We start from the raw sequence: 25,319 nt of genomic DNA, 5'->3' as shown, positions 1-25,319 counted from the left end.
TATTTTTTAATTGAAGGATAATTGCATTACAGAATTTTATTTTCTGTCAAACATCAACATGAATCAGCCATAGGTATACATGTCCCCTCCCTCTTGAACCTCCCTTCCATCTCCTTCTCCCATCCCACTCCTGAATATTTTTAAAGGAAATAATACTAAATACTATATTACCATTACCACAAGGTATTTTTTACTTAAAGAGGAAAAACAGGGAAAAAAATAAGGAAGCAATAAAATGTTACTTGGGGATTTGGTTTTCTTTCATTCTTAGTAGGCAGAAACTTTACTGTTCTTGGGCAATTCATTTCTTTTTTTGTTTTTGATGTGGACCATTTTTAAAGTTTTTATTTAATTTGTTACAATATTGTTTCTGTTTTACATTTTGGATTTTTGGCCAGAGGCATATGAGATCTTAGCTCCCACAACAGGACTGAACATGCACTCCCTGAGTTGGGAGGCGAAATCTTAACCACTGGACCACCAGGGAAGTCCCATATTTAACTCATTTAAAATTAGTTTTAGAATACAGTTACCCTTAAACAATGAACAAATAGGAAAAGGAGTACGTCAAGGCTGTATGTCACCCTGCTTATTTAACTTATATGCAGAGTACATCATGAGAAACGCTGGGCTGGAGGAAGCACAAGCTGGAATCAAGATTGCTGAGAGAAATATCAATAACCTCAGATATGCAGATGACACCACCCTTATGGCAGAAAGTGCAGAAGAACTAAAGAGCCCCTTGATGAAAGAGGAGAGTGAAAAAGCTGGCTTAAAACTCAACATTCAGAAAACTAAGATCATGGCATCCAGTCCCATCATACGGGAAATAAATAGATGGGGAAACAGTGGAAACAGTGTCAGATTTTATTTTTCTGGGCTCCAAAATCACTGCAGATGGTGACTGCAGCCATGAAATTAAAAGACGCTTACTCCTTGGAAGGAAAGTAATGATCAACCTAGACAGCATATTAAAAAGCAGAGACATTACTTTGCCAACAAAGGTCCATCTAGTCAAGGCTATGGTTTTTCCAGTAGTCATGTATGGATGTAAGTTGAACTATAAAGAAAGCTGAGTGCCGAAGAACTGATGCTTTTGAACTGTGGTGTTGGAAAAGACTCTTGAGAGTCCCTTGGAGTGCAAGCAGATCCAACCAGTCCATCCTAAAGGAGATCAGTCCTGGGTGTTCATTGGAGGGACTAATGTTGAAGCTGAAATTCCAATACTTTGGCCACCTCATGTGAAGAGCTGACTCACTGGAAAAGACTCTGATGCTGGGAGGGATTGGGGGCAGGAGGAGAAGGGATGATAGAGGATGAGATGGTTGGATGGCATCACCAACTCAATGGACATGGGTTTGGGTGAACTCCGGGAGTTGGTGATGGACAGGGAAGCCTGGTGTGCTGCGGTTCATGGGGTCGCAGAATTGGACACGACTGAGCGACTGAACTGAACTGAGTAATGAATGTAAGGGTTAGGAGTGCTGACACTCCCTGCAGTAGAAAATCCAATTTTAACTTTGTTGCCAGCCCTCCAGAACTTAATTCCAACCAACTGCAGATTGTATATTACTGTATTATGTATTTATGAAAGGAACTGGCATATAAGTGGACCCATGCAGTTCAAACTCATGTTGTTGAAGGGTCAACTGTACTTTCAAGACTATTACCATCATACTGTTACTAGTGTTAGATTTTTCTAAGGGTAACAGAAGATACCAACTATAAAATGCTGCCAATACAGCCTCTAATCACTTAGAGCTCTGACTAACAGATTTTATATTTTTAAGACAAAACATTGACAGGCTAGGGAGAAGGGAAAAGCCAGCCCTTTATAACAGAGAACACATGTAGCCAGCAATGCTTCTTAACACTCCAGCAATGCTTAACACTCCAGCAATGCTATGTGCTCCAAGGAGAGTGGGTCTTCCTAAGAAGAGAACAAAATGAAATTATTTGAACTGCTAACTGTACCTAGAATGTTAATTACTATGATAAGCACATTTGGATTACTTTAGGATCAGTAACATTTGATTAAATACATCACAAAACAGTTTGCTAAAAATTAATCCATGGGAAATCCCCTGGCAGTCCAGTGGTTAGGATGTGGGGCTCTCACTGCCAGGGTCCTGGGTTTGATCCCTGGGTGGGGAACTAAGATCCCACAAGCCACACAGGATGATTTAAAAAATAAAAAATTAGTCCATGAAAAGTGTGATTATAGTATCCAGAAATACCTCCTGATAAAAGAAAAAACAGTATACAGCACTGTGACTTTCAGAATATATAATTTGGAGTTTTATTATTATACGGTCTTTGAGAGACTTAATATTTTCACCATTAGTTAGTTCTCTTAATAATTTTGTGTAGGTACAAATGAACATGTCTTAGATTTAAGATTTCAGTTTCCCCCACTACATAAAAACACTCTCCATGGAGACAATCTTGTTTTAATTCCCATCTGCCAAAAATAGCATTTGATAGTAGACACAGCTTGGTAGAAAAGGCAGATGTTAACTTATAAATAACTATTCAATTAAAATGAGAAAACTTAAGAGCTGGCTACTTATACCTATTCTACTGGAAAATAACAACCGTAACAGTAGGATTCCAGGCAATGTGCCAAGGACTTGAAGTAGATTAAGCCATTTAATCCTCAAAGCCCTATGAATACTGCTTTCAGCCCAATTTCCAGAGAAGAAAATGGAGGCTTGGAGAAATATCCTCTCAAAACCCACAGAACTAGGAAGTAGAAGTAGGGGAGCCAAGATTGCAACACAGTCTGCCTTGGAACTTCTGCTCTTAATCACTGCTACAAGTTACAAGGATTCAAAGAATTCAAACCTATGTCCCTCCCCTTCCAGGTTATCTTCATAGAGTAGTATTAAAAAGAAGATTTAAATGAGAAAGACAGAGGCCAAAAAACCCTCCAGTTATCCTATTATGGGCGGGAAAACGCCAAAACCCAAAGAACCCCTACATTACCTGATGTTACTTTTCTAAATATTTGGCTGTGCTGGGCCTTAGTTGCGGCACACAGGATTTTCTGTGAGCCATGCAGGATCTTTCATCACAGTGCACAGACTCTCTAGTTGTGGCTCACAGGCTTAGTTGCCCTGCAGCATGTGGGATCCTAGTCCCTGACCAGGGATCGTATTCACATCCCTTGCAGTACAAGATGGACTCCTGACCACTGGACCACCAGAGAAGTCCCTGATGTTACTTTTCTTACTCAAGAAAACAAAACGCCCTGGAGACGGAAATGGCAACTCACTCTAGCATTCTTGCCTGGGAAATACCATGGACAGAGGAGCTTGGTGGGCTATAGTCCACGGGGTGGCAAAAGAGCTGGACACAACTTAGCGACTGAACAACAACAGTGTTTTATGCGTCAGAATGCCAAAACCCCGGAATTTGTGCTTTTGTGCGGCAATGTTGTGAAAAAACAGCATTCTCCTGCATTTCTGCTGGGCATGCAAAATGGGACAATCTTCGCGTAAAGCGATTTGACAGTATCTATTAAAATTAGAAATACATATGGCCTTTGATTCACCAACTTTATTTGTAGTAATTTAATGTACACATATACAACTCATGTGTATATTCAGTGCAGCATCCTAACAGCAAAAGACTGGAAACAACCAAACGTCTATCAATAGGAGACTTGAGAAAGCTAGTATGGTTCTTTTGTAATACAACTGTGAGAAACAGTGGCGGGGCGGGGGGCAGGGGGGAAACAAATGCCATAACACAGAAAGCTGAGTAATAAAAGTACGAAGAAACAAGTAAAACGTACATACAGCATAATTAGGCTCACTTTAGTCTAAACTAATATAGAATATCCCAGTCAAGAAATCAATTATTCTTAAGAAGTTGAAACATAATACACATTTATGTAATATTTTATTTACTGACCTCTCTGAAACATGCCCAAATTCATATAGTTAATGGAACCTTACATGTTGAAACGCTGGTCAACACAACGAATTCCAAACAAAAAATATTTCAATGTAGGAATCAACATATAACATTATATTTAGGTTGGTAAAATTAATTGCAAATATAAGATAAATGGCAAATAATGTCATGTTTCTGGTTTAAAGGAAACAGTTGTGACAGTCATGCTCAATACCTTGGTTAAGTAAAGACAGAAACGGGCTGGGGTATCATAGAGGTATGCAAAAATTTAACAGTTCAAATAATCTTTAGCCCTTCTGAGAAAAGATAGATGGCAAATATGTGGCAAATATTTCTGTAATATGGTGATTTCAATCCATTAGTGATCATTCTGTTCATGCATTTAAAGTAACTGCAGATGTTTCAGAGCACTGAAAATTAGATTCAAAGTCAGTCTTTGCTCAACAAGTTTACGATAATATGAATCCCTTATATTTAAAAATATAGCTTAAATTTGTAAAGTTTAAGGTAAAGCATACTTGTTTGCATAATTATTTTTAGATATAATTGAGACTACACTACTATATATAATCAGCTACATTGCTGTGCACAGTTAATTCCAGTTACCTTATTTTATATTTGCTGGTCATCAACAGCACAAATTTATGCTCCGAAAAAAATACATCAATCTAGCAAAACAATTATATTCAATTTTCTTTTAAACACAGATTAACTAAATTTAAGGAAGAACTGGCTTTTCTTAATCTCATTTTCAAGTTACTGATACAAACTTAACAGTGAGTAATTATTTATTTTGCTTAACACCAAGTAATCTACAAAAAGTTTCCAAGATAGACGCATTTCTTGCTCAATCTCCAAAAAATAAATAGAGGCTTTCTAACTGAAAGCATTTACATTCCTGGCTCTCTAAAGTAAACATTAAAAAACAAAGTACAAAAAAAATGATCTCTTGGCTTCTGAACAGCCCACTTAGTTACATAAAGTATTTTCTCTCCCAATACTTTTCCAAATTCAAAAGATATTTACTTCCTAAGAACATAACAGTCTTCATTTCAAACCATTCAGTCCGTTTCCATGGCAACACTGCGGGATTCCTTGGCCACCATAAGTCGCATTAGTTGACTGTGGAATTTCTCAATCTTCTTTACATCTTGAGCTTGGTCTGTTCTATACACCAAACACTGTCAGGAATTTTAAAAGCACACATTAACTATGCAAAACTACATTACTAACAACGTAGCAAACATATTCTTGGGTAAAAATCTGAGTCTTTCCCTACCACTGTTTTGCTTTACTTCCTCCAGAGATCATTCACGTTTCCAGGTTCCCACAATTACATTCCTTAAGTTTAGTATAATATTTAAAATGCCACTGGTATGGACAAAAAACAAAGTGAACTCTATTCAAAGCATCTCAAAAATGATCAGTAGACTAATGTAATCAAATTCTGCCATGGTCTGATGAGAAAAATTAAAGGCTGGAATCAGGTGTTTTCTCCCGGGGATCTGGTTATAAATGATTCTATAGTTATAGTGGGAAAAGCATATACATTTTAGGATCTCTTTCTCTGTTTATGAAATGGGAAGTATATGGTTAATGTTAATCTTTTAAAAATCAGGAATTCCTTGCTTACTGCTGGTTGCTACCTACATCAAGTTAGATAAATTTGTTCAACCTTGATTTCTGGTATTATTTATAACTTTTAAACCAATTCAAACTCTTCCTTGCTTTACATTCAATTCTTCATCTAAAATCTTCCAAATTATTAAATTTAAAGCTGGCAGTCTCATTTTGTAACACAAATCCATTTTTCTTCAGCCCATCTTATGGATTCATATGAGTTTTAAGCAATGGGAACTTTGCAATCCTGCAGTAATATTCATCAACTTAAACTGATTTGGAGTTCAACCTGATCGTGCTGTCAACTTAAAAAAACCACACATCAGAGTTGTGAGTTGAAAGTTTTATTTGGGGCAGTACGAGGACTGCAGCTCAGGAGACAGCACCTCAAACAGCTCTGCAAGACTATTCCAAAGACATAAAGGAGAAGAACAGTATACATGCAATCCTGGTGGAGGGGGGAGTACATGCAATCAAGCATGCTTATTTCTTAGAAAGTTTCTGCTGGTCTCGTGACGCTTCTGCTTGTCATGAGAAACAGTCATCACCATGAAAGATTTTAGTGCTTTTCTAGATACGAGGAGATGTAAGAACTGGGCTCAGAAAATCAGCTCCTGAGAATATCTAACTATTGGAAGACCTGTCCTGCCAGGTTTCGGGGAGCAGAGTGTGCCTCATTTCTGCTCTCCATCCTGGGCTCCTTCAAGGGGTGCTAGAGGTCAGCAGCTGCAGCAGCACATGATTTAATCCTTGTAGAGGTAGAGGGCAAGTGCCAATTTGTGGTTGACAACGCGCAACTGATTTGAATTCATACAGCCCTCAAACCACTTACTTAGAAAAGTTCACACATTGTACAAATCTGTCTAACAATCTTATAAAGCGGCCATAATCATCTCCAGAGTTTCAATTTTAGTATATGTACTACAGGAGAACATATACCTTCTCACTACAGTTTGACATAGAAGAGGTCCAAAGAAAACAGTATTATAAATCAGACATGGAATTAGAAACAAAAGATGCATAAATAGGACTATAAAAGTGTCAAAGCTCTAAGACAATAAAGTCTAAGAAGAGTTTTCTAAGCCATTAAAATGAATTACTGAGGGAAGTATACAAACTTTTCTTTAAAAATCATTAGAAAAGAGATTTTTTCATTGGCGTTGGTTCACACATTTATCGTTTAGTATGATGGATGTGATTCTATCTTTGGTCCCTTCTAGATAAGGACTAATTACCAGTAATTTTAAGAAAGGGAACAAAAAGTATCCTTCATACTTAGATCTTATCACGGAAATCATTAATGTTAAAGTTCTTTCCAGTATTGCTTACCATGGATCTTTATCTATATTTAATCATTACCAGAGGCCAAAAGTTATCATTTGGAGGTAAAGTCTTTTGTATTGAATTCAATTCTGCATTTTCCTCTACTTTTAAAGCAGAACATACCAATTTCTCTGCAGTAGATGTATCTATCCACTCCGTGACAATCACAAGTAACATTTTTCTCAATGTGAATGCTCAGGATTCAAGTAGACATTTATTGAACCTACTAAGTGGCAGGCACTAGTGCTAAGCACTTCCACATATTTCATTTACTTTGTACAACAACCCAATTAGGTGAGCAGACTATTACTATGGCACTTCATAGATTAAGGCTCCCAAAGCCAAACTTTTGGCCTGACTTTCCCCAAGACTAAAATGCTGTTAGATTGCTAAGCTAGGATTCAAATCTCAACCTAGGTTTAGCACACAACAGCTCAATTTACTCCTTTTTTGCATTTCACATTCACCAAACTCAATAGGTTCTTAGAAGATATGATACTAATTTAAAAAGATCTGACTTCATGCAACCTCATAATGAAACCCTGAATACAAATACAGTAAAAGATATGACCAAAAGTCATTTTTAAAGTCACTATGAGATTTTTAAAAGAGTTAATCCATTAAAAGAAATGTTTGCTAAGTACCCTTTGGGTAAGGACTAGTCACTACAAACACAGTAAGACTATCACTCATCTATTCTTGTTATTTTGAAGCCCACAACCTATTAAAAGTCAAAAGTGATTTTTTTTAAAAAAATTGTGAAACAGCACAAAAAGAGGCAGAAATAAAAACAAGAAATGAAGCAGTCCTTCTGAGGTAGGTTTTGAAATATAAGCAGCTGGCTTGTCACACTGGGGCAGGGGTGGGATTCAACACTGCAAAGATGGAGACAGGCTTGTTCAAAAGCTCAGAGGCCTAAGACTGCATGGCATATTAAAGGAGCCCTTAAGGAACACAAAAAAGACAGAGATTAGCGGGGATGTGAGGGTGGGGTTTACATTATGAGTGATGAGAAGCCACTGAAGATTGTTAAGCAGGGTAGTAAGAACCCAATTTGCATTTTTAGAAATCACTCTGGTGGGACAACTGAAGGACGAACTGGAAGCAGGGACACAGAGCTACTAGTCCAGGGAAGCGACAACGAAGCCTTAAGGGGTTAATGCAATGAAGATGGAGGGTTCACCACAGGAAATGAGATGAGACCTTGAATCAATAATTCACAAATGCCCAGCAAAGCATATGGAACTTATCAGAGGATCAAAATACAAGTTTTTCAAATGAAGGAATAGTAAATGAGAATAAGGGAAAGGAAGGAACCAAAAATGATTCCCAGGTTCTGAGCAGGTAGATGACAGTGTAATTAAAGACAGGAAGCAGGAGAAACCAGTTTGATAAGCGATGAGGACTTCCATTCTAGACAGGCTAACCTTACGAAGTAGAGGAGGAAAAATGCTCAACTCAGACCTAGTCAGGAAGCCAAAAGAAAAATATGAGCTAAAGGTTCAAAACTGGAAACAGACATACAGGCAGTACTGGACTTAATGGACTGATCCAGAAGTGATAAGACGACATCAAGGACAGAACCCTGGAGAAACCAATATTAATGGAGCAAGTCAGCAAAATAACTAGCAAAGAATGAAACAAACAGAGAAAAATAAAAACAACATAAAAGGGAGCCACAGATGCCAAAACATTTCTACAAGAATTGGTTTCCTGTTTCAAAAGCAGCCAGGAGGGGGACTTCCCTGGTGGTCCAGTGGCTAAGACTCTGCGCTCCCAATCCAGGGGGCCCAGGTTCGACCCGATCCGGGAACTAGATCCCACATGCTGCAACTAAGAATCCGAATTCCACAATTAAGGATCTTGCATGTCTCAATGAAGACCTGGTGCAGCCAAATAAATATTAAAAATATTAAAAGCAGCCAGGAGGTCAAGCAAGATATGAACTGCTGGGTTTGAAAATGAAGGGGCTGCTGCTGAGCCCTCATTGAGAGCAGGTTCAAGGAAAGACTTCATGTAGAAACCACATGGCAGAGGGGTAAGACATAAATGGGGTGTGAGGAAGCGACAGGAATGAGCAGACAGGGAACGAGAGAAACGCAACTACAGAGCCTAAAACTTCTGTTCAAATACCACTTACTCCTCACACATCTACAAGGAAACCTTTACCCCTGTATCTATGTTCGGTCTCTATGTTCCTCTTGTTTGGCTGTTATTAAACTATACCTGACAAACTGTATTAATGAAGCAAGTTGAATTATCTTTCCAAGTGCCTACAAAAATAGCTTCAAGAACAAGGCTCTTGTCTTGGGAATGAAACACAAAATAAGCATTCTAATGGGTGACCTGCATAAATTCTATGTAAATAATTTCAAACAAATGATTAACTCAAACAAATCTGAAAGTATGCAACAAATAAAAATGTATACTTACAACTAAATCATCTGTTACTTTAATACACAAACTCCCATCAGAATGCCTATATTTGAGAACCACACGGGCCTGAAATAAAAATACATATTTAGAAACAGTGAAGTCAGAAGACATTTCTCATAAATAATTTAGTCTTCAAGTGAGCTAAAATAAAATAGATCCTTTTAGAATTAATAGCCAAAATATCTAAAGGCACCTTTACTGTAAACTTATCATGACTGAAATGAGGGGAAACAGCATTTTGTGCATTCCTATTGCTACAATATTTTTAAGACTTAAAAGAAAGTCAGGTATTTTATTTTCAGCCACTTTAAAAAGATGTACTGAAAATTCCCAAGGCACACCCATATTCAGAGAATGTCTAAGACTGGTTTGGCATTTCTTGCCAGTAAGACTATGTATGAAGGGTATTCACAGCATGCTACCTCAAAAGTGTACCACTTCAGCTAAAGGAAAGTTCTGAGCTGAAGGTAATTAGTTCTCTGCCCTTTCTGATCAAAAGCAGGACATAAATTAAGCTTTGTAAAGATTACCTAAGTTCCCAATTGTAAAGGTGTTTCTTCTCCCTGGGAAAAGAGAAGAAGGTTTGTTCCCTACCTTACCAGACAGCTCTAATATTGCCTATACATTCCCTGGTCACCTTCTCAGAACGTACCCCCTCCCAGAAGCCCCAAATCTCTTTTCCTCTGTCCAACCTCCCTCCCATACTTTCCCACCCTTAAGATGGTATACAGGTCCCAAATTCCTCCTCTTTGTAAACTTCTATGTTAAGTGTAAAGTCTTTCTATTTATTAAACTGTCTTTTGTCAGTTTAATTTGCAGAGCCCCAGTTATGAAACCTAAGAGAGTAAAGGAGGTTTTCTTCTCCCCTATAATACCCACACACCTAGCCACAGAGGACTGATAGGAAAAAGGGCGGGGGGGAGTAGAAATGGCTAGTAAAATTCAAACCCATTTTCCAGGAAAGAGCACTGCAGTTGCAGTTCATACTTTCCATTTCCCCATGACTCTCAAGAGGTGGACTCAGACTAACTACTCAGCAAAATCGTATCTTTCTCATGATGGCACGACATGAGACACAATTTTCCACATCTAGAATAACTCCTACATTGAGTTAGGAGTGCCATGCTGTGCCATGCTACACAGCACTTTTGCTATTGGGTGTTCTACAGTTAGGAAGCCAAGAAAATGATTTAGATATTAGTACATTCCAATAAAAGATAACAGCTCCCAATAGAGTTTACAACCTCCATGAACATTATTTTTATTTCTTTAAATGATGGATGCAAAACAGTGTACTGTAGCAGAGTCAAGTTCCTTCTTAATAAAAATATAATAAACAACTCTAGTTTAGCTTTAGCTAGCTGTTTTAAAAATTGCTAAGTATCTACCAGACAAAACAGGAACATACATTTAAAATGGCTCCAATGCAGCACAGGACCCTCAAGATAATTCTGGAAACTAGATAAAAAGGGCTATTAGAGCTTTTTCTACAGCTTTTCTCATTATGCCTTCTACTCTCCTGGGTTTGCAAATTAAAAAAGGTCATATCATCCTGAGATTTGTCTTGGTGAGGGAGGAAAGGGAACTCAACAAGCACTTAAGTAGGTGTAAGTATCTTTAGACTACCTAATAAGATTCTACTTATTGAGCCAGTAAATTCAGTTTCACATATTAAAAAAAATTAGTCCTCTGGAAACAAAAGGAAACCAACTTAAAAATGTGCTAAGCATGACAACTATGTAAAGTTTTAACTCCTGTTTAAAAGAATACTTAATGGCTTCATTAGGAGAAATGAGTTAAAAAACTCTTTGCGGTCCCATGGACTGTAGCCTGCCAGGCTCCTATGTCCACAGGATTCTCCAGGCAAGGATACTGGAGTGGGCTGCCATGCCTTCCTCCAGGGGATCTGGAACCCGCTAAGTCTCCTGTATTGGCAGGCGAGTTCTTCACCACCAGCGCCACCTGGGAAGCCCCAATCCCCTTTCTATTGGTAAATTAGAAAGCACCTACGTTACCATGTCAGACACCACTAAGAAGAAAAAGAAGTCAAGGTTCTTGCTTTTTTAGTAATTCAACCAACTTAAATAATCAAAACATAAGACAACATGAATTAAGTCCTAGAAAGACATATACACATAAAATGCTAAAGGAGGAAACAAGTAATTTAGATTGGGGGAAGGGAAAGTGTAAAAAGAATTTATGGAAATGGCTGCAGAAATGCATTTTTTGTTTTCTTTCTTTTAGGGAAGAAGTTAGGAGAAAGGCTGAAGCAGCAGTCTGAATGAAGATATGATGCATCCTGTAGCTTTCTGAGGCTAGCTAGGGCTGAGGATGGTGGAAATGGTGGGAGACAAAGCCAACAAGACTGGAGAGAGGGTCAGACTGGGGCCTGGAAGGTGGGACTTTTACCAGCAATCAGTGAAGAACTAGTTTTAAAACAGGAAACTGGGAATTCAATTTTTGTGTCTGAGATAGCTGCAGTATGTATGAGAATGAAGAAGGAATTTTAAAAGCAGGCAGACAAAGAGGTTATTACATGGTCTAGCAATAATACCATCTTTACTTAGAGCGGATGCAATGGAGAAAGGTAAAAGGTGATAAATATGATCAAGAGGAAGAGAAGACAAAGAATTCTGTAAAACAGATCCCAAAGAGTTCTGACAAAATTTCTTTTCTTCTTTAGTTTCAGCAGTATAGACTGGTAGAAACAGCATGAACACAGTGTTTAGAGATGTGGGTTCAAATTTTAGCCTAATCTCTTAATGATCACCAGGCAAATCATTTAATGTATCTAAGACTGTTCATTCAACTACCTCAAGGGATTGTCAACTGTATACATGGAAGGTATTCAATACAACTGTATTGAATACAACTGTACTCCCAATAGAGTTTACAACCTCCATGAACATTATTTTTATTTCTTTAAATGATGGATGCAAAACAGTGTACTGTAGCAGAGTCAAGTTCCTTCTTAATAAAAATCAAGCTCTCTTCCCACTCATCCCTTTACCAGCCTATCAAAAAAAAATCAGTTAAAACCCAGTGAAGGTTATCATGAAAAGGCACAAGTTTTTAGGTCACTGGAATTTTCTGAAAAGAACTCAGGTTCTCCCTCCCCTGTCTATTCTACACATGCTTTGTTCATAGCAATGCTCAATAATAATCATTTTATTTTCATTTTCCCTATAACTATGACCACATTCTTATAGTATTATTACTCTTACTGTGGATTTGTATATTCTTTACTATCTTTCCAAATATTAGTTTACACTGTGGGTACTTCTACAAAAGTCCTGTATAGTCCTCACGGTACACTGCTTAAAGAAAACAAATGGTCCTATGAACAAAATCAACCAAATGGAGGAGCCAGAAATTGTGTCACAAACAAAGTACTCAATTTCACAAGTATCTAATTCATTTTATCATTTATTACTATTACATCACTTTATTGCAAAGAATGGAACTAAGACTGTTTCTGGCTTGTTACTTATCTAGGTCTAAAAAGCTAGCAGGGCTTTTCAATATTTCAAATAATATTTAGATGACAATAAAAACCAAGAGGAAGAAAAATCAAGACCCAAATGCTAAATTCTTGTCCTTGCAACTTCTCTGGTTACTAACACACACACACACACGGATCCCTGTAATTCATTCACGGCCCTGGTAAAATTATGATAAGTCGATGTCAGAGGTTAGCTTATTATAATTTTATGGGGGCCATGAATGAATTACAGGGATCCATGTGTGTGTGTTACTCGCTCACTTTGTGTCCGACTCTTTGTGACCCCATGGACTCTAGTCCCACCAGGCTCCTCTGTCTGGAATTCTCCAGGCAAGAATACTGGAGTGGGTTGCCATTCCCTTTTCCAGGGGATCTACTTGACCCAGGGATCAAACACGAGTCTCCTGCATTGTAGGCAGATTCTTTACTGTCTGAGCCTCCAATGAAGGCCACAGGGATCCACGGACCCCCTAAAACTGTTTACAAACATTTATGTGTTAAGTGCATTCTCCTACTCTTAAAGGGCACTAACCTCCAAAATATTAAGAACCACTAATCTGCGGGAGGTAGATGCCTCCAAATGAGGGTCTTTGATGCTTCTGAACTGCGGTGTTGGAGAAGACTCTTGGGAGAAGACTCTTGAGAGTCCCTTGAACTGTAAGGAGATCCAACCAGTCCATCCTAAAGGAAATCAGTCCTGAATATTCACTGGAAGGACTGATGCTGAAACTCCAATACTTTGGCCACCGGATGCGAAGAACTGACTCATTTGAAAAGACTCTGATGCTGGGAAAGACCTGGGAAAGGCGGGAGGAGAAGGGGACGACAGAGGATGAGATGGTTGGATGGCATCACCGACTCGATGGACACTGAGTCTAAGCTCCGGGAGTTGGTGATGGACAGGGAAGCTTAGCGTGGTGCAGTCCATAGGGTCGCAAAGAGTCGGACACGACTAAGCGACTGAACTGAAACTGAACTGAAGCGCCACAGGAAGCCGAAGCTGCAGAGGGGAGGAGCCCTGCCCTTAGAGACACGTAAACCAACGATAGGGAAGCTCAGGGATTGTAGGCGGGGGAAGGCTTCTTAGAGCCCTGACTTGACCCTGATTTTGCTGGTTTCAGGCTTCACTGGGCCCTTCTTAAGAGAAGAGACGAAAAGAACAATCGGACTTCGCGCGGAGTCCGTCTCTCTTCACACACAGCACCTCCTAGGATGCTGCAGAAGCTCCGGAGGCCGAGCGGACGCCAGAGAAGACATCCTGACCCGAGCTAGGACAGAGACACTGGCTCCGCCTGCGATTTACCTTCATTGGGTCGGCGAGGTAGAGTTTCTCCGCTGCGCGACTGAACTCCTCCCAAGTCTGGTACTGCGGCATCGTGGGACCGCGGCAGAAGGACAGAAAGAGGCACGGCTGTGGACCGGAGGCGGCGCAGCACTGCCCACCTACCTCCCTAACTCCCACAGCCGGCTACCGAGACAGGGGCCTAGAAGCTCAAAGATGGCGGCGCCGCCTCGCACCAACGCCTCGCTCCATTGGCCAGCCGGGATCGTCCTTGCCCAGTGGGAAGGAGGGATGTTGCATAGGAGGCGGAGCCCCAAGCGTGTGAGTCTGGGAGAGGGTCCGAAGAGGTGGAGAGAGGGGAGACGATGGAGGTTGCCACAGCGCCCCTTGTAGGACTGGAGGAGGATCTGTCCCGCTGTCCTTCTGGCTGGACGACAACGATAAAGCCCAGGTTTCTTCAGCAAAGATAGAGCGGCTTAGTGATAAGCGCTGGAGCTGTCTCGCCTACAGCTTAGTAAAAGGCGAGACAAAAACAGAAGAGTGCAATGGAGAGCTTTCTATGATAGACATCTGTGTCTAGAGGACGCTAACGGGGATGACACAAGTTGAATCTTGAGAAACATGACGGGTGTTGAACAGGTGGGCAGGGCAGGAGGCCTATTTTAGATCCGTAGTGTATTTAATGTGGGCATCCCCTGGAGGAGGGCATGGCTGCTGCTGCTGCTGCTAAGTCGCTTCAGTCGTATCCGACTCTGTGCGATCCCATAGACGGCAGCCCACCAGGCTCCCCCGTCCCTGGGATTCTCCAGGCAAGACTACTGGAGTGGGGTGCCATTGCCTTCTCCGGAGGGCATGGCAACCCACTCCAGTGTTCTTGCCTGCAGAATCCCATGGACAGAATTGCCATAGAGTTGCAAAGAGTCAGATAGGACCGAAGCGACTTAGGACGCAAGCACGTATTTGGGGCACGGGGGAAGAATGGGAAGAAATCATATCACTTAAGCCGGAAGAAATTTGAACTTTGTTCTCCAGGCTATGGAGTGAGGTAGAAGGGTATTTTTCTTTAATCAAGTTGAAATATATTTTATGTATAGTAAAACATCAGTTTTAAGGCTTTCCTGGCGGCTCAGTGGTAAAGAATCCGCCTGCCAATGCAGAAGATACAGCTTCTATCCCTGGTCCCGGGAAGATCTCACATGCCGGTGAGCCACTAAGCCCCTGCGCCACAACTACTGAGACTGCGCCCTAGAGCTTGTGCGCTAAAACAAGAGAAGCCACCACAGTTAGAACCCCAAGCACCACAAGGAAACAAAGAGCAATGCCCCGCCCGCCAGAACTTGAGAAAGCCGTCGCAGAGCAAGGAAGACCCAGTACAGCCAAAAATAAATAAATACAATTATAGAAAGTAAGTTATACGAAACACATCGGCCCTGGACTTTGCTCTCCATTGTTCAGCAAGTGGAGAGCCGGCAGATGTTAATCACAACAGGACGCGGTATGATTAATTTTTATTTTTAGAACACGTCACTAGTGGCTGTAGGAAAGCTGAATTGGTGAAGTCCAGCCTGTGCAAGGTCAAAAGTGAAAGCCTTTATTCTTTCACCTAAGTTGGTTACCTCCTATGATTGTTTCCGTGCCCTTGCTTCCCATTCAATCTCATTCCCACCATAGTACCTTCTACTCTGTCCCCACCTCAACTCTCAAATGAAGTTGCTTTCACAAGGTCACTAACTGCTCTCAGAGTCACTAGTGACCTTCATATTGCCCAGTCCAGCTGACAATCCTTTATTTTTTTTAATTTTTAAAATATATTCATCTATATTTATTTCTTTATTTCCTTGCACTGGGTCTTCCTTGCGGCACGTGGCATCTCTTTTTCTGATCAGGGATGGAGGCTGGGCCCCCTGCATTGGGAGTACGGAGTCTTAGCCACTGGACCACCAGGGAAGTCCCTCAATCCTTTCTTGACCAGATCATTCAACCGCATCTGAGGGCACATGCCACTCTTTCATCCTTGAGATTTCCCAGCCGCTTGGTTTTTTTTACTCCATCCTTCCTTGCTCCTTCTTCTGCCTCTTTGGTTTTTCCCTCTCTGGCTCTGTCCTAGCCTCCTCCACTCCCTTTGCCCTTCAACACTGGGTCCTGAGGTATCATACTTTGATTTCACCCTCTGAGTTTTTCCTGGGCAATATTTGGGTTTTCACTTTCGCCTCTATGCTGCTTAGTGCAGGTTCTTCCGTGAGCTTCAGATTCATATCCAAATGCCTTCCAGGCCTTGGGCTAACTCCAGAGTTCAATTTCGGGAGACGAAAACAATTTTTCAGCAAGTTGAAGCAATTTGTAAGCCATAAATATGATGCGTCCTTTTTGACTTATTTTACTATTGCCATTTGGCAAATTATTAGCCACTCATACGCCACATTTGACTGCCAGGAATTCAATAACTTTTAAGGGTCAGTGTGTTGGGCAAAATCCTTATAAGCTAAAGAGGTAAGGGGTAGCGATAATAAGGCAAATTCACCCATACCGATAATTAAAGGCAGGAGCGTGGCACAGTGCGGGAGAGAGAAGTCATCTCACAGGATTTAGTGCAGGACAGAGCCTTTCCACAAGATTTAGTGGTACTTCCTCCCTCTTTCCCCTAAGGAGGAAGGTCTGTTGTTGTTAATTCTTTCCCAGAAGCTTTTTGTCCTTCTTTGTTCTCCTCGGTTGTCTTCTAAAAGCTGGCAGCATAGGGTGTGTAGACCGTTGTAGGAGTAGGTTCTTAAGTGGGTTCTTACATTTGCAATCATAACAGTCCCCAGTGCTGCTGGCATGTCGGGAACTAAAGGTCATTATGTTGATTTTCATACATTAAGCATTTGTGGAACTCTGGATACGCCGGGACTCAAAGAAGTCCCAGTTCTCCTGTGCCTTCCTAGGTCTCATGAATTCAGTGCAGCACAGTTAGAGTGAAAGAGAAGCCAACAGAAAAACCGGTTTGCCCAGGAGCTGGATCCAGCATGGGGAGGGAAGGAAACCTGAGAGCGCCCCGACGGGGCCGGGCTGCTTTGGCGCGGTGTCCAGTGGAGGGCAGTGGTGAGCAGATGGTCCCACGGAGACGGATCCCTGAGAGCTGACTTCAGCCTTTTCATGATCCCTATGGAGTGCGGGAAGAAATATCAACAACCTCAGATATGCAGATGACACCACCCTTATGGCAGAAAGTGAAGAGGAGCTAAAAAGCCTCTTGATGAAAGAGGAGAGTGAAAAAGTTGGCTTAAAGCTCAACATTCAGAAAACGAAGATCATGGCATCCGGTCCCATCACTTCATGGGAAATAGATAGGGAAACAGTGGAAACAGTGTCAGACTTTATTTTTGGGGGCTCCAAAATCACTGCAGATGGTGACTGCAGCCATGAAATTAAAAGACGCTTGCTCCTTAGAAGGAAAGTTATGGCCAACCTAGGTAGCATATTCAAAAGCAGAGACATTACCTTGCCAACAAAGGTCCATCTAGTCAAGGCTATGGTTTTTCCAGTGGTCATGTATGGATGTGAGAGTTGGACTGTGAAGAAAGCTGAGCACCGAAGAATTGATGCTTTTGAACTGTGGTGTTGGAGAAGACTCTTGAGAGTCCCTTGGACTGCAAGGAGATCCAACCAGTCCATTCTGAAGGAGATCAGCCCTGGGATTTCTTTGGAAGGAATGATGCTACAACTGAAACTCCAGTACTTTGGCCACCTCATGCGAAGAGTTGACTCATGGGAAAAGACTCTGATGCTGGGAGGGATTGGGGGCAGGAGGAGAAGGGGACGACAGAGGATGAGATGGCTGGATGGCATCACAGACTCGATGGACTTGAGTCTGAGTGAACTCCGGGAGTTGGTGATGGACAGGGAGGCCTGGCGTGCTGCGATTCATGGGGTCGAAAAGAGTGGGACACGACTGAGCGATTGGACTGGACTGAACTGAACTGATGGAGTGCGTATGCCTACCTTACCTGAGGCGGGTATTGGTGCGTTTTGTTTATCGTTTGCTCAGTCTCAACTTTTCCTTTCCAGAAAGAGCCTTAGCTCTTACTTAACTGTCAGGAACTTCCAACCCAGTTTAATTAATTACTGATTGAGCACCTCTTCTGTGTCAGTCACCCTGCCAGGCATTCTACAGTGAAAACAAAGATGTGCGTGAGCAGCTTGAATGCTAATGTGAGCAGAGCAGGGTGTAGGTATAAGGCGAGTTTATAAATGATCAAGACTGGAGGCAGAAACAAGCGTTTATGGGGATTCAAGCAGGTCTCAGCATCCCTTCCTCCCAGGTGTTTGGGGATGGGGCGGGTGGTCTGAAGGTAAAGACAAGAATGTGACTGTGTGAAGCCCAGAACTGACTCCCAGGACCCACATCCCACACTGCCCAGTTCTGTGGATCAGAAGCCCAGAGCTGCCTAGGAACAGTGAGGGTCACCTTGAGCCTGGGGGGACAGGGTGGGAAAGGGAGGGAGGGAGGGACACAGGCCAAGATAGAAGGCAGGTGGAGATAGAAGTCACCCCAAGAAACAAAGCCCATTTCCAGAGCCCAGCTCAAGGGGGCTCAGAGACCAAAGGTGCTAGCACCCTCAAGCCACGCCCACTGACAAACCCGCCCCCCCAGGCAGATGACAGAGTTCCTGAGGCTGTCCCTCAGTGTCCTCCTTACACTCTGTTCTTAAAATGCTAACATGCCACGGTCTGGGCAGGTAATGATCCTTCTGTTGCTGTTGTGTTGTGCTTCGTCACTCAGCCATGCTGACTCCTTGTGATCCCATGGACTGTAACCCACCAGACTCCTCCATTCATGGGGTTTTTCAGGCAGGAGTACTGGAGTGGTTTATCATTCTCTCCTCCAACAGATGCTCCCAATTCAGGGATGGGAACCACATCTTCTACACTGGCAGGCGGATTCTTTACCGCTGAGCCAATGATTCCTTTAAGGTGAAACAGATTTCAAGTAGAATGAACATACCTCAAAAACCAACAGGGGGATAAAGCCTTGTCTTGTCCGGCCGTGCTGACAAGAGAGACTAGGCTCCGATTGAGTTGTGGGGATCAGAAAGGCCACCATCCATGCTGCCTCCTGTGGGAGAAGCTGGGTCAGGCCAGGACAGATGCTGCCCAACCGATGCCCCAGAGACCAGAGGGCAATGACAGGGGCACCAGGATTCCCGAGGCTGCTGGCTTGTCAGTTTCATCTGAAACTGATTAAAATGAAATGCAAACCCAAGTAGCTGGGAAGAAAAGGTCAGTATTTTACCCCTGTCTGCTCTCCTCCCTCAGCACACTGCGCTCTGGCCTAGGTCCCATCAATGCTCAGATTTCCCCTTCACCCGGGCAGCCCCGCACTGCCCAGAAACCCCAGAGAATGGTCCTATTGTAGATGAGACAAACCAAAATAGCAGCATCTTCTGTTCTCTGCCTTAGGGAGATTCACTTAAAACCCCAGAGCCCCAGATGTGGACGACAATGGAAGTTGTTGTTGCAAATTAGTGATCCTGGAACAGATGAGAGGTAGGTAGTCGGAAAGCAGCCAGGGTGGTGGGTTGGGCTGTGAAGAGAGAACAATTACACAGTCACTCCATTAACCCAATTAGTAGTCACTGGCAGGAATTCTGTTCACCACTCAAAGAAGCACGGTGGGAAAGGTGGGAAAAGGGGACAACCAACCTGTGGAGGGTGATTGGGGTTGGGGAGGGCGGGATTGCTGCTGGAACAAAAGGTCTAGAAATAAAGCTTCATTTATTCCTAAGCTGGTAAATGTTATTTTTATCATTTTTTAAAATATTCTTTTTTTTTTAATTAAAAAAAGAAAAAAACCTGTGCCCTGGAGCATTCGCATGAACAGTGTTTGCGTTAATTAAGAAATCCGATGACATCTCCACTCCGCAGCAGGCTCTGCTGTGGAAACTCTCCGGGTGGCCTGGGAAACGGTGACTGTGGACTCTTGATTGATCACAGCTGTCACGTCCTCAGCCAGTCAGTCCAACAAGTCAGTCAGTATGTCCTACGTGTCTACCTGATTCTCTCTGGAGTTTTAGGGGGGTGGGGAGTGGACACAGCATTAAGCAGGCTATGGCTGTGTGCACAACTCGAATGAGTAAGGAGCGTTTACATTCAAGTCACAAAATTCTGAGCAGAGAAGGGACAGGTTAATGGGGGTGTGGGTGGAATCAGGAAAAGCTGCACAAAGGAGCTGGATATAAAAAAATAAAGGTCAGAGGACTTCCCTGGTAGCTCAGTGGTAAAGAATCCACCTGCCAGTGCAGGAGACATGGCTTTGATCCCTGATCTGGGAAGATCCCACATGCCGTGGGGCAACCAAGCCCATGTGCCACAACTATGGGGCCTGTGCTCTCGAGTCCAGGAGCCGCAACTCCTAAGCCCATGTACTGCAGCTACTGAAGCCTGTACGCCCTAGAGCCCTCGCTCTGCCACAAGAAAAGTCACTGCAATGAGAAGCCCAAGCACCGCAACCAAGAGTGGCCCCTGCTCGCTGAACCTAGAGAAAAGCCCACGCAGCAGTGAAGACCCCGCACAGCCAAAAATAAATAAACAACATTATTGTAAGAGATAAAGGTCAGATTATGACATGGAACAGGCAGGCTTTAGAATACAGAGACGGAGAAGGCAATGGCAACCCACTCCAGTGTTCTTGCCTGGAGAATCCCAGGGACGGGGGAGCCTGGTGGGCTGCCATCTGTGGGGTCACACAGAGTCGGACACGACCGAAGCGACTTAGCAGCAGCAGCAGCAGCAGCAGCAGAATACAGAGAAGGTGTAAGTGAAGGCACAAACAGTTAGGGAGCCGATAGAGCCCTTCTCCAGGGTGACGCTGGGGTGCTCGCAATAGGGTGATTTTAGTGACAGAGATGACCCACTGGGAAAGAGAGCACTGGAATGGCCCTCGACGATGGGAAACATGGTGAGAAAGGTCCTCCCACACCCTGTCTCTGGATTTTATCTTTTTAGAGGCCAGGGTGAGGGACTGGCCTGGGAGCTTTACGTGGCTGCCTGAGGCTGCAGGAACCAGGGCGTTGATAACTCCAGGCTTCATCAGTAAGTCAAGGGAGAAAGGGAACCCTCCCAAGTCCAGCATACTGGGTGACTGTGGGAGGACAGATGGAGAAGATAAGCCCAGCCCCAGGGGAAATCTTGTCTGAAAAGGTGTCTGCCTGGCTTCTTCCCCACTTAGACCTGGGAGCTGCTGCCCCGCGGCTCCCAACCCCCACCTCTCACTCTATTACCACTCTCTCCATGCGCCTTTGTGCTCTCTCTCAGTTTCTCTCCTGCTCTTATTCCCTTCTCACCTTTCACAGCCTTCCAGCCACTGAAACAGGAAAATGGTAAAACATGCAAAGCTTTGGCTTCAGCACAAAGGTGAGGTGTTCCATGTCTCTTGTGTCTGACCCGTTGCAAGCCATCTTTGCCTGGTTGCTCAAGCTCCTGCTAAGCTTTGTTGCCCTTCATGGTCTGTCTTCAGGAGGCAGGGACTGGGAGGGCAGACACTGATCTCTGACCATGCAGACAGTAAATATTTGCTGATGGCCAGCATGATGACATGTGGAGAAACTAACCCCTGCCCAAGGCTGTTAGGAAAAGATTCTTTGATCACTGACCGATGGAACTTCCATATCCCCGGAGATGTCTCAGGCATATATGCTGGGATCTTTAAAATTGTTGTAGGCATTGGGGTGAGGGCTGGGAAACATGTCCATACTGGCTTCTGGGCCTCCTTTGTTCTGGGTGTGGGTCACCAACCTCCTCATGGACACAGCCTTCCTTTTTCCATTCTGGTTTGAAACCACTCAGGCTCCTGGAAGGCCCTTCCTCCCTCTGCACACGACTAGGATGGTGTTTGTATGTGAACTGATGGGTATTCTATACCCCCTCTGCACCTGACCACACAATACCTGCCTGGTCTCAAAGCCCCAGCCCAACGCCATTCCAACTTCTTCTCAGGTTTCGTAACTGCACCGTGAACTGCACCTGGTCCTTCTTCCCCTGGGGCTGTGGGGTTGGAGGCAGAGTAGACGGCCACCTGGTTTACCCTCTCCCTGATGACTGGGGTTTTGGAGGCTGATTCACTGTTGCATGAGTCAGAGAGAGCCCCACGGCTCCAGGCATCTTCCAGGAGTGAGTGACCGCTCCCTCCAGGCTGGAGGAGACTAGAAGGTCTCGGGCTCACCCCTGGGCACAGGCAGGATAGCTACTTGGGGAGTGCAAGGATGTGCACACAAGCTCTGGCATGGTGCCTGGGGGAGCTTCCCAGCATCCCCTCGAGAGCCCCTGGCCCACCTCCCAGCTGAGCTCAGCTGGGAGGCCCAGGCTCAGCTCTAAGCAAGTCTGGACAGAAGTGGCCATGAAGCTCACCATGACCTGGCAGCTCGCACTGCAAGCACAAACAGGCCTTTAAAAAGCCTCCTTGCTTTCTGGGGTGGGGGTGCGGGCAGACAGGGCAAGTGGCTGTTGGTGGCCCTGCGTCACATTCTGGTGTGGTTCCAGGTGGCCGGCGCCACCACCTCTTTTCTGTCCAGATGCGGAGGCCGAGGGGGCTCCTGGGAGAGAGCTGCTTTGAACTCCTGCGCCCTGTCTTGGTGTTGGGAAGCCTTACAGCTGCTCTGCACTGGCAGAGCCTTCTCTTGCTAACTTGGGGCTTTTTGGATCAGGGTGTTGGTGAAGCAGAGTTTTGGCAAGAGCCTTAGTAGCTGTTGCCAAGAGGAGAATGAAGGGAGATAATTAGACCTGGTAATTGGCTTGCTTTTTACTTTTTTATAGGCAACAGTGACTATGGCTGGGAGAAGAAGACACAGTAGAAAGCTGTCCTCCAGGATCAAGGCTAAGCTCTCTCAATTTTAGGGGAAAAGGCTGGTCCCCAACCAGTCCAGGACTTCCTGTCACCGCTTGCCTGACACATCTGTCTGGCTGTGAAGTGCTTCTCTGCATCCTATGCTATGGTACCCGGGTCCATATGGACCCCAGGACCAGACGTCTTAGAACTTTGAATCCAAAGGTAACCTTTAGATGGAGTTACCCAATTCTGGCGCCTCCAAGAAGAGATGCCGTGGGACCTATTGCAAAGGGCTTTATCAAAGGCTTTTGTTTCTGGGCAGAGCTGACTCATCATTTCCCCCAGATAAGTTTGCTCTCTGGGAGGTTTCCAGGCCCCCATCCCTCCAGTTGGCCGTTTCTCCAGACCAGATGGTTCATTTTAGATCTCAATTTGCAACGTGCTACCCTTTGTGGGCACATGTTCTGGATTCATCCCAAACGGAGCAGCTGATTCACTCGGACGTTCTGGGAAGCCCTCCCCGTTTGATTCCACCTCAGCACATCAGCATAGAAGCTGCGAGTCAGATTTCCAGTTTCTGTGGGGAGCCTATTGATTCTAAGCCCAGAAGTGCAGTCCTGGGAGACTGACGTCAGATCTCAGGCAGGGCGCCTGGGAGCCCCGCATAGGGTCTTTGAGTGCTGCTGTTGCCTTTGGGAGAGCTGCTCCCTCAAAGTTTGTCAGAGGTGGACTCTGGTGGGATCATGACCCGTTCTGTGGCCATTTAATATTTTGGATAAAAGTAGAAGAAATAATTCATGACCAATTTGATCTCCAAGATTTTAAGTTTAAACAGGATGGCCTTTCTGTAGCTTCTCTCCTTCCCAGTTACTCACTGTTTATTCAGTAGACAGTTGTTGATCACGAACCGTGCACCAGACGTTGTGCTTAGGGCTCAGGGATAAGAATAAAAAGACGATGCTTGCCTTCAAGGGACTTAATGACTAATGTCTGAGATAGGCAGGCACTGAGAACAAAGTGAGTGAGAGCTGACGTAACACAGTGGTCAAGAACTAAGATTCAGGAGCCAGACCCCCCAGATTCCTGCTCTGCTATTTTGCAAGGATGTAACTTTGGACACATTACTTCACCCATATGTGCACCAGTTTTCTCATCAGTAGAATGAGAATATAATAATGATACCCACTTTAGTGTTTTATGAGGATAAATTCATTACTAGATTTAAAGTTCTTGTAACTGTGCCAGGGGTAGTGAGGGTGGTACATATTTGAGATAGTTTAAAGCTGGAACATCAAGAGGGTTAATTGGATGAAGGATTTAAGAAAAAGGAAGGGGTCAGGTTTATATCCCAGGATTCTGGAGCATGGACATGTGTAACCAGGAAAGCTCTTTTGAGTCTAGGGACCACGACCATATAAATATATTTTTTCCTTTTGTTTTCAAATTTGTTTATTCTTTAATTGAAGGTTAATTGCTTTACAGAATTTTGCTGTTTTCTGTCAAACCTCAACATGAATCAGCCATAGGTATACATATATCCCTTCCCTCCTGAACCTCCCTCCCATCCCCCTCCCAATCCTACCCCTCTAGGTTGATACAGAGATCTTGTTTGAGTTTCCTGAGCCACACAGCAAATTCCCATTAGCTATCTATTTTACATATGATAATGTAAATTTCCATGTTACTCTCTCAATACATCTCCTCTCCTCCCCTCTCCCCATGTCCATAAGTCTGTTCTCTATGTCTGTTTCTCCATTCAGTTCAGTTCAGTTCAGTCGCTCAGTCGTGTCCAACTCTTTGCTACCCCATGAATTGCAGCACACCAGGCCTCCTTGTCCATCACCAACTCCCAGAGTTCACTCAAACTCACGTCCATCGAGTCTGTGATGCCATCCAGCCATCTCATCCTCTGTCATCCCCTTCTCCTGCCCCCAATCCTTCCCAGCATCAGAGTCTTTTCCAATGAGTCAACTCTTCGCATGAGGTGGCCAAAGTACTGGAGTTTCAGCTTCAGCATAATTCCTTCCAAAGAACACCCAGGACTAATCTTCTTTAGAATGGACTGGTTGGATCTCCTTGCAGTCCAAGGGACTCTCAAGAGTCTTCTCCAACACCACAGTTCAAAAGCATCAATTCTTCGGTGCTCAGCTTTCTTCACAGTCCAACTCTCACATCCATACATGACCACTGGGAAAACCATAGCTTTGACTAGACGGAACTTTGTTGGCAAAGTGATGTCTCTGCTTTTCAATATGCTATCTAGGTTGGTCATAACTTTTCTTCCAAGGAGTAGGCATCTTTTAATTCCATGGCTGCAGTCACCATCTGCAGTGATTTTGGAGCCCAGAAAAATAAAGTCTGACACTGTTTCCACTGTTTTGCCATCTATTCCCCATGAAGTGATGGGACCAGATGCCACAATCTTACTTTTCTGAATG

At 43.6% G+C, this 25,319-nt stretch overlaps 1 protein-coding gene across 2 annotated transcripts; it reads right to left on the bottom strand.

Moving 5' to 3' along the window:
* Positions 1-853: 853 nt before the first annotated feature.
* SRP9 (signal recognition particle 9) lies at positions 854-14,339 on the bottom strand. Of its 2 annotated transcripts, XM_069545492.2 has the most exons (4): positions 14,103-14,339; positions 9,295-9,363; positions 4,945-5,099; positions 854-1,930 (listed from the first exon to the last, which is right to left on the bottom strand). In XM_069545492.2, the coding sequence occupies exons 1-3, from the start codon at positions 14,172-14,174 to the stop codon at positions 4,980-4,982; spliced, it is 261 nt and encodes an 86-aa protein (XP_069401593.1). In that variant the 5' UTR covers positions 14,175-14,339; the 3' UTR covers positions 854-1,930; positions 4,945-4,979. The 2 variants fall into 2 exon arrangements, with proteins under 2 accessions (XP_069401593.1, XP_069401592.1); XM_069545491.2 differs by lacking the exon at positions 854-1,930 and having other exon boundaries at positions 3,544-5,099.
* Between the last annotated feature and the right edge of the window lie 10,980 nt (positions 14,340-25,319).

The sequence above is a fragment of the Ovis canadensis genome, chromosome 12, assembly GCF_042477335.2.
Source record: "Ovis canadensis isolate MfBH-ARS-UI-01 breed Bighorn chromosome 12, ARS-UI_OviCan_v2, whole genome shotgun sequence".
NCBI lineage: Eukaryota > Metazoa > Chordata > Mammalia > Artiodactyla > Bovidae > Ovis > Ovis canadensis.
Note: the sequence above shows the minus strand (reverse complement) of the source record. Positions and strands in the feature narration are given on the sequence as shown.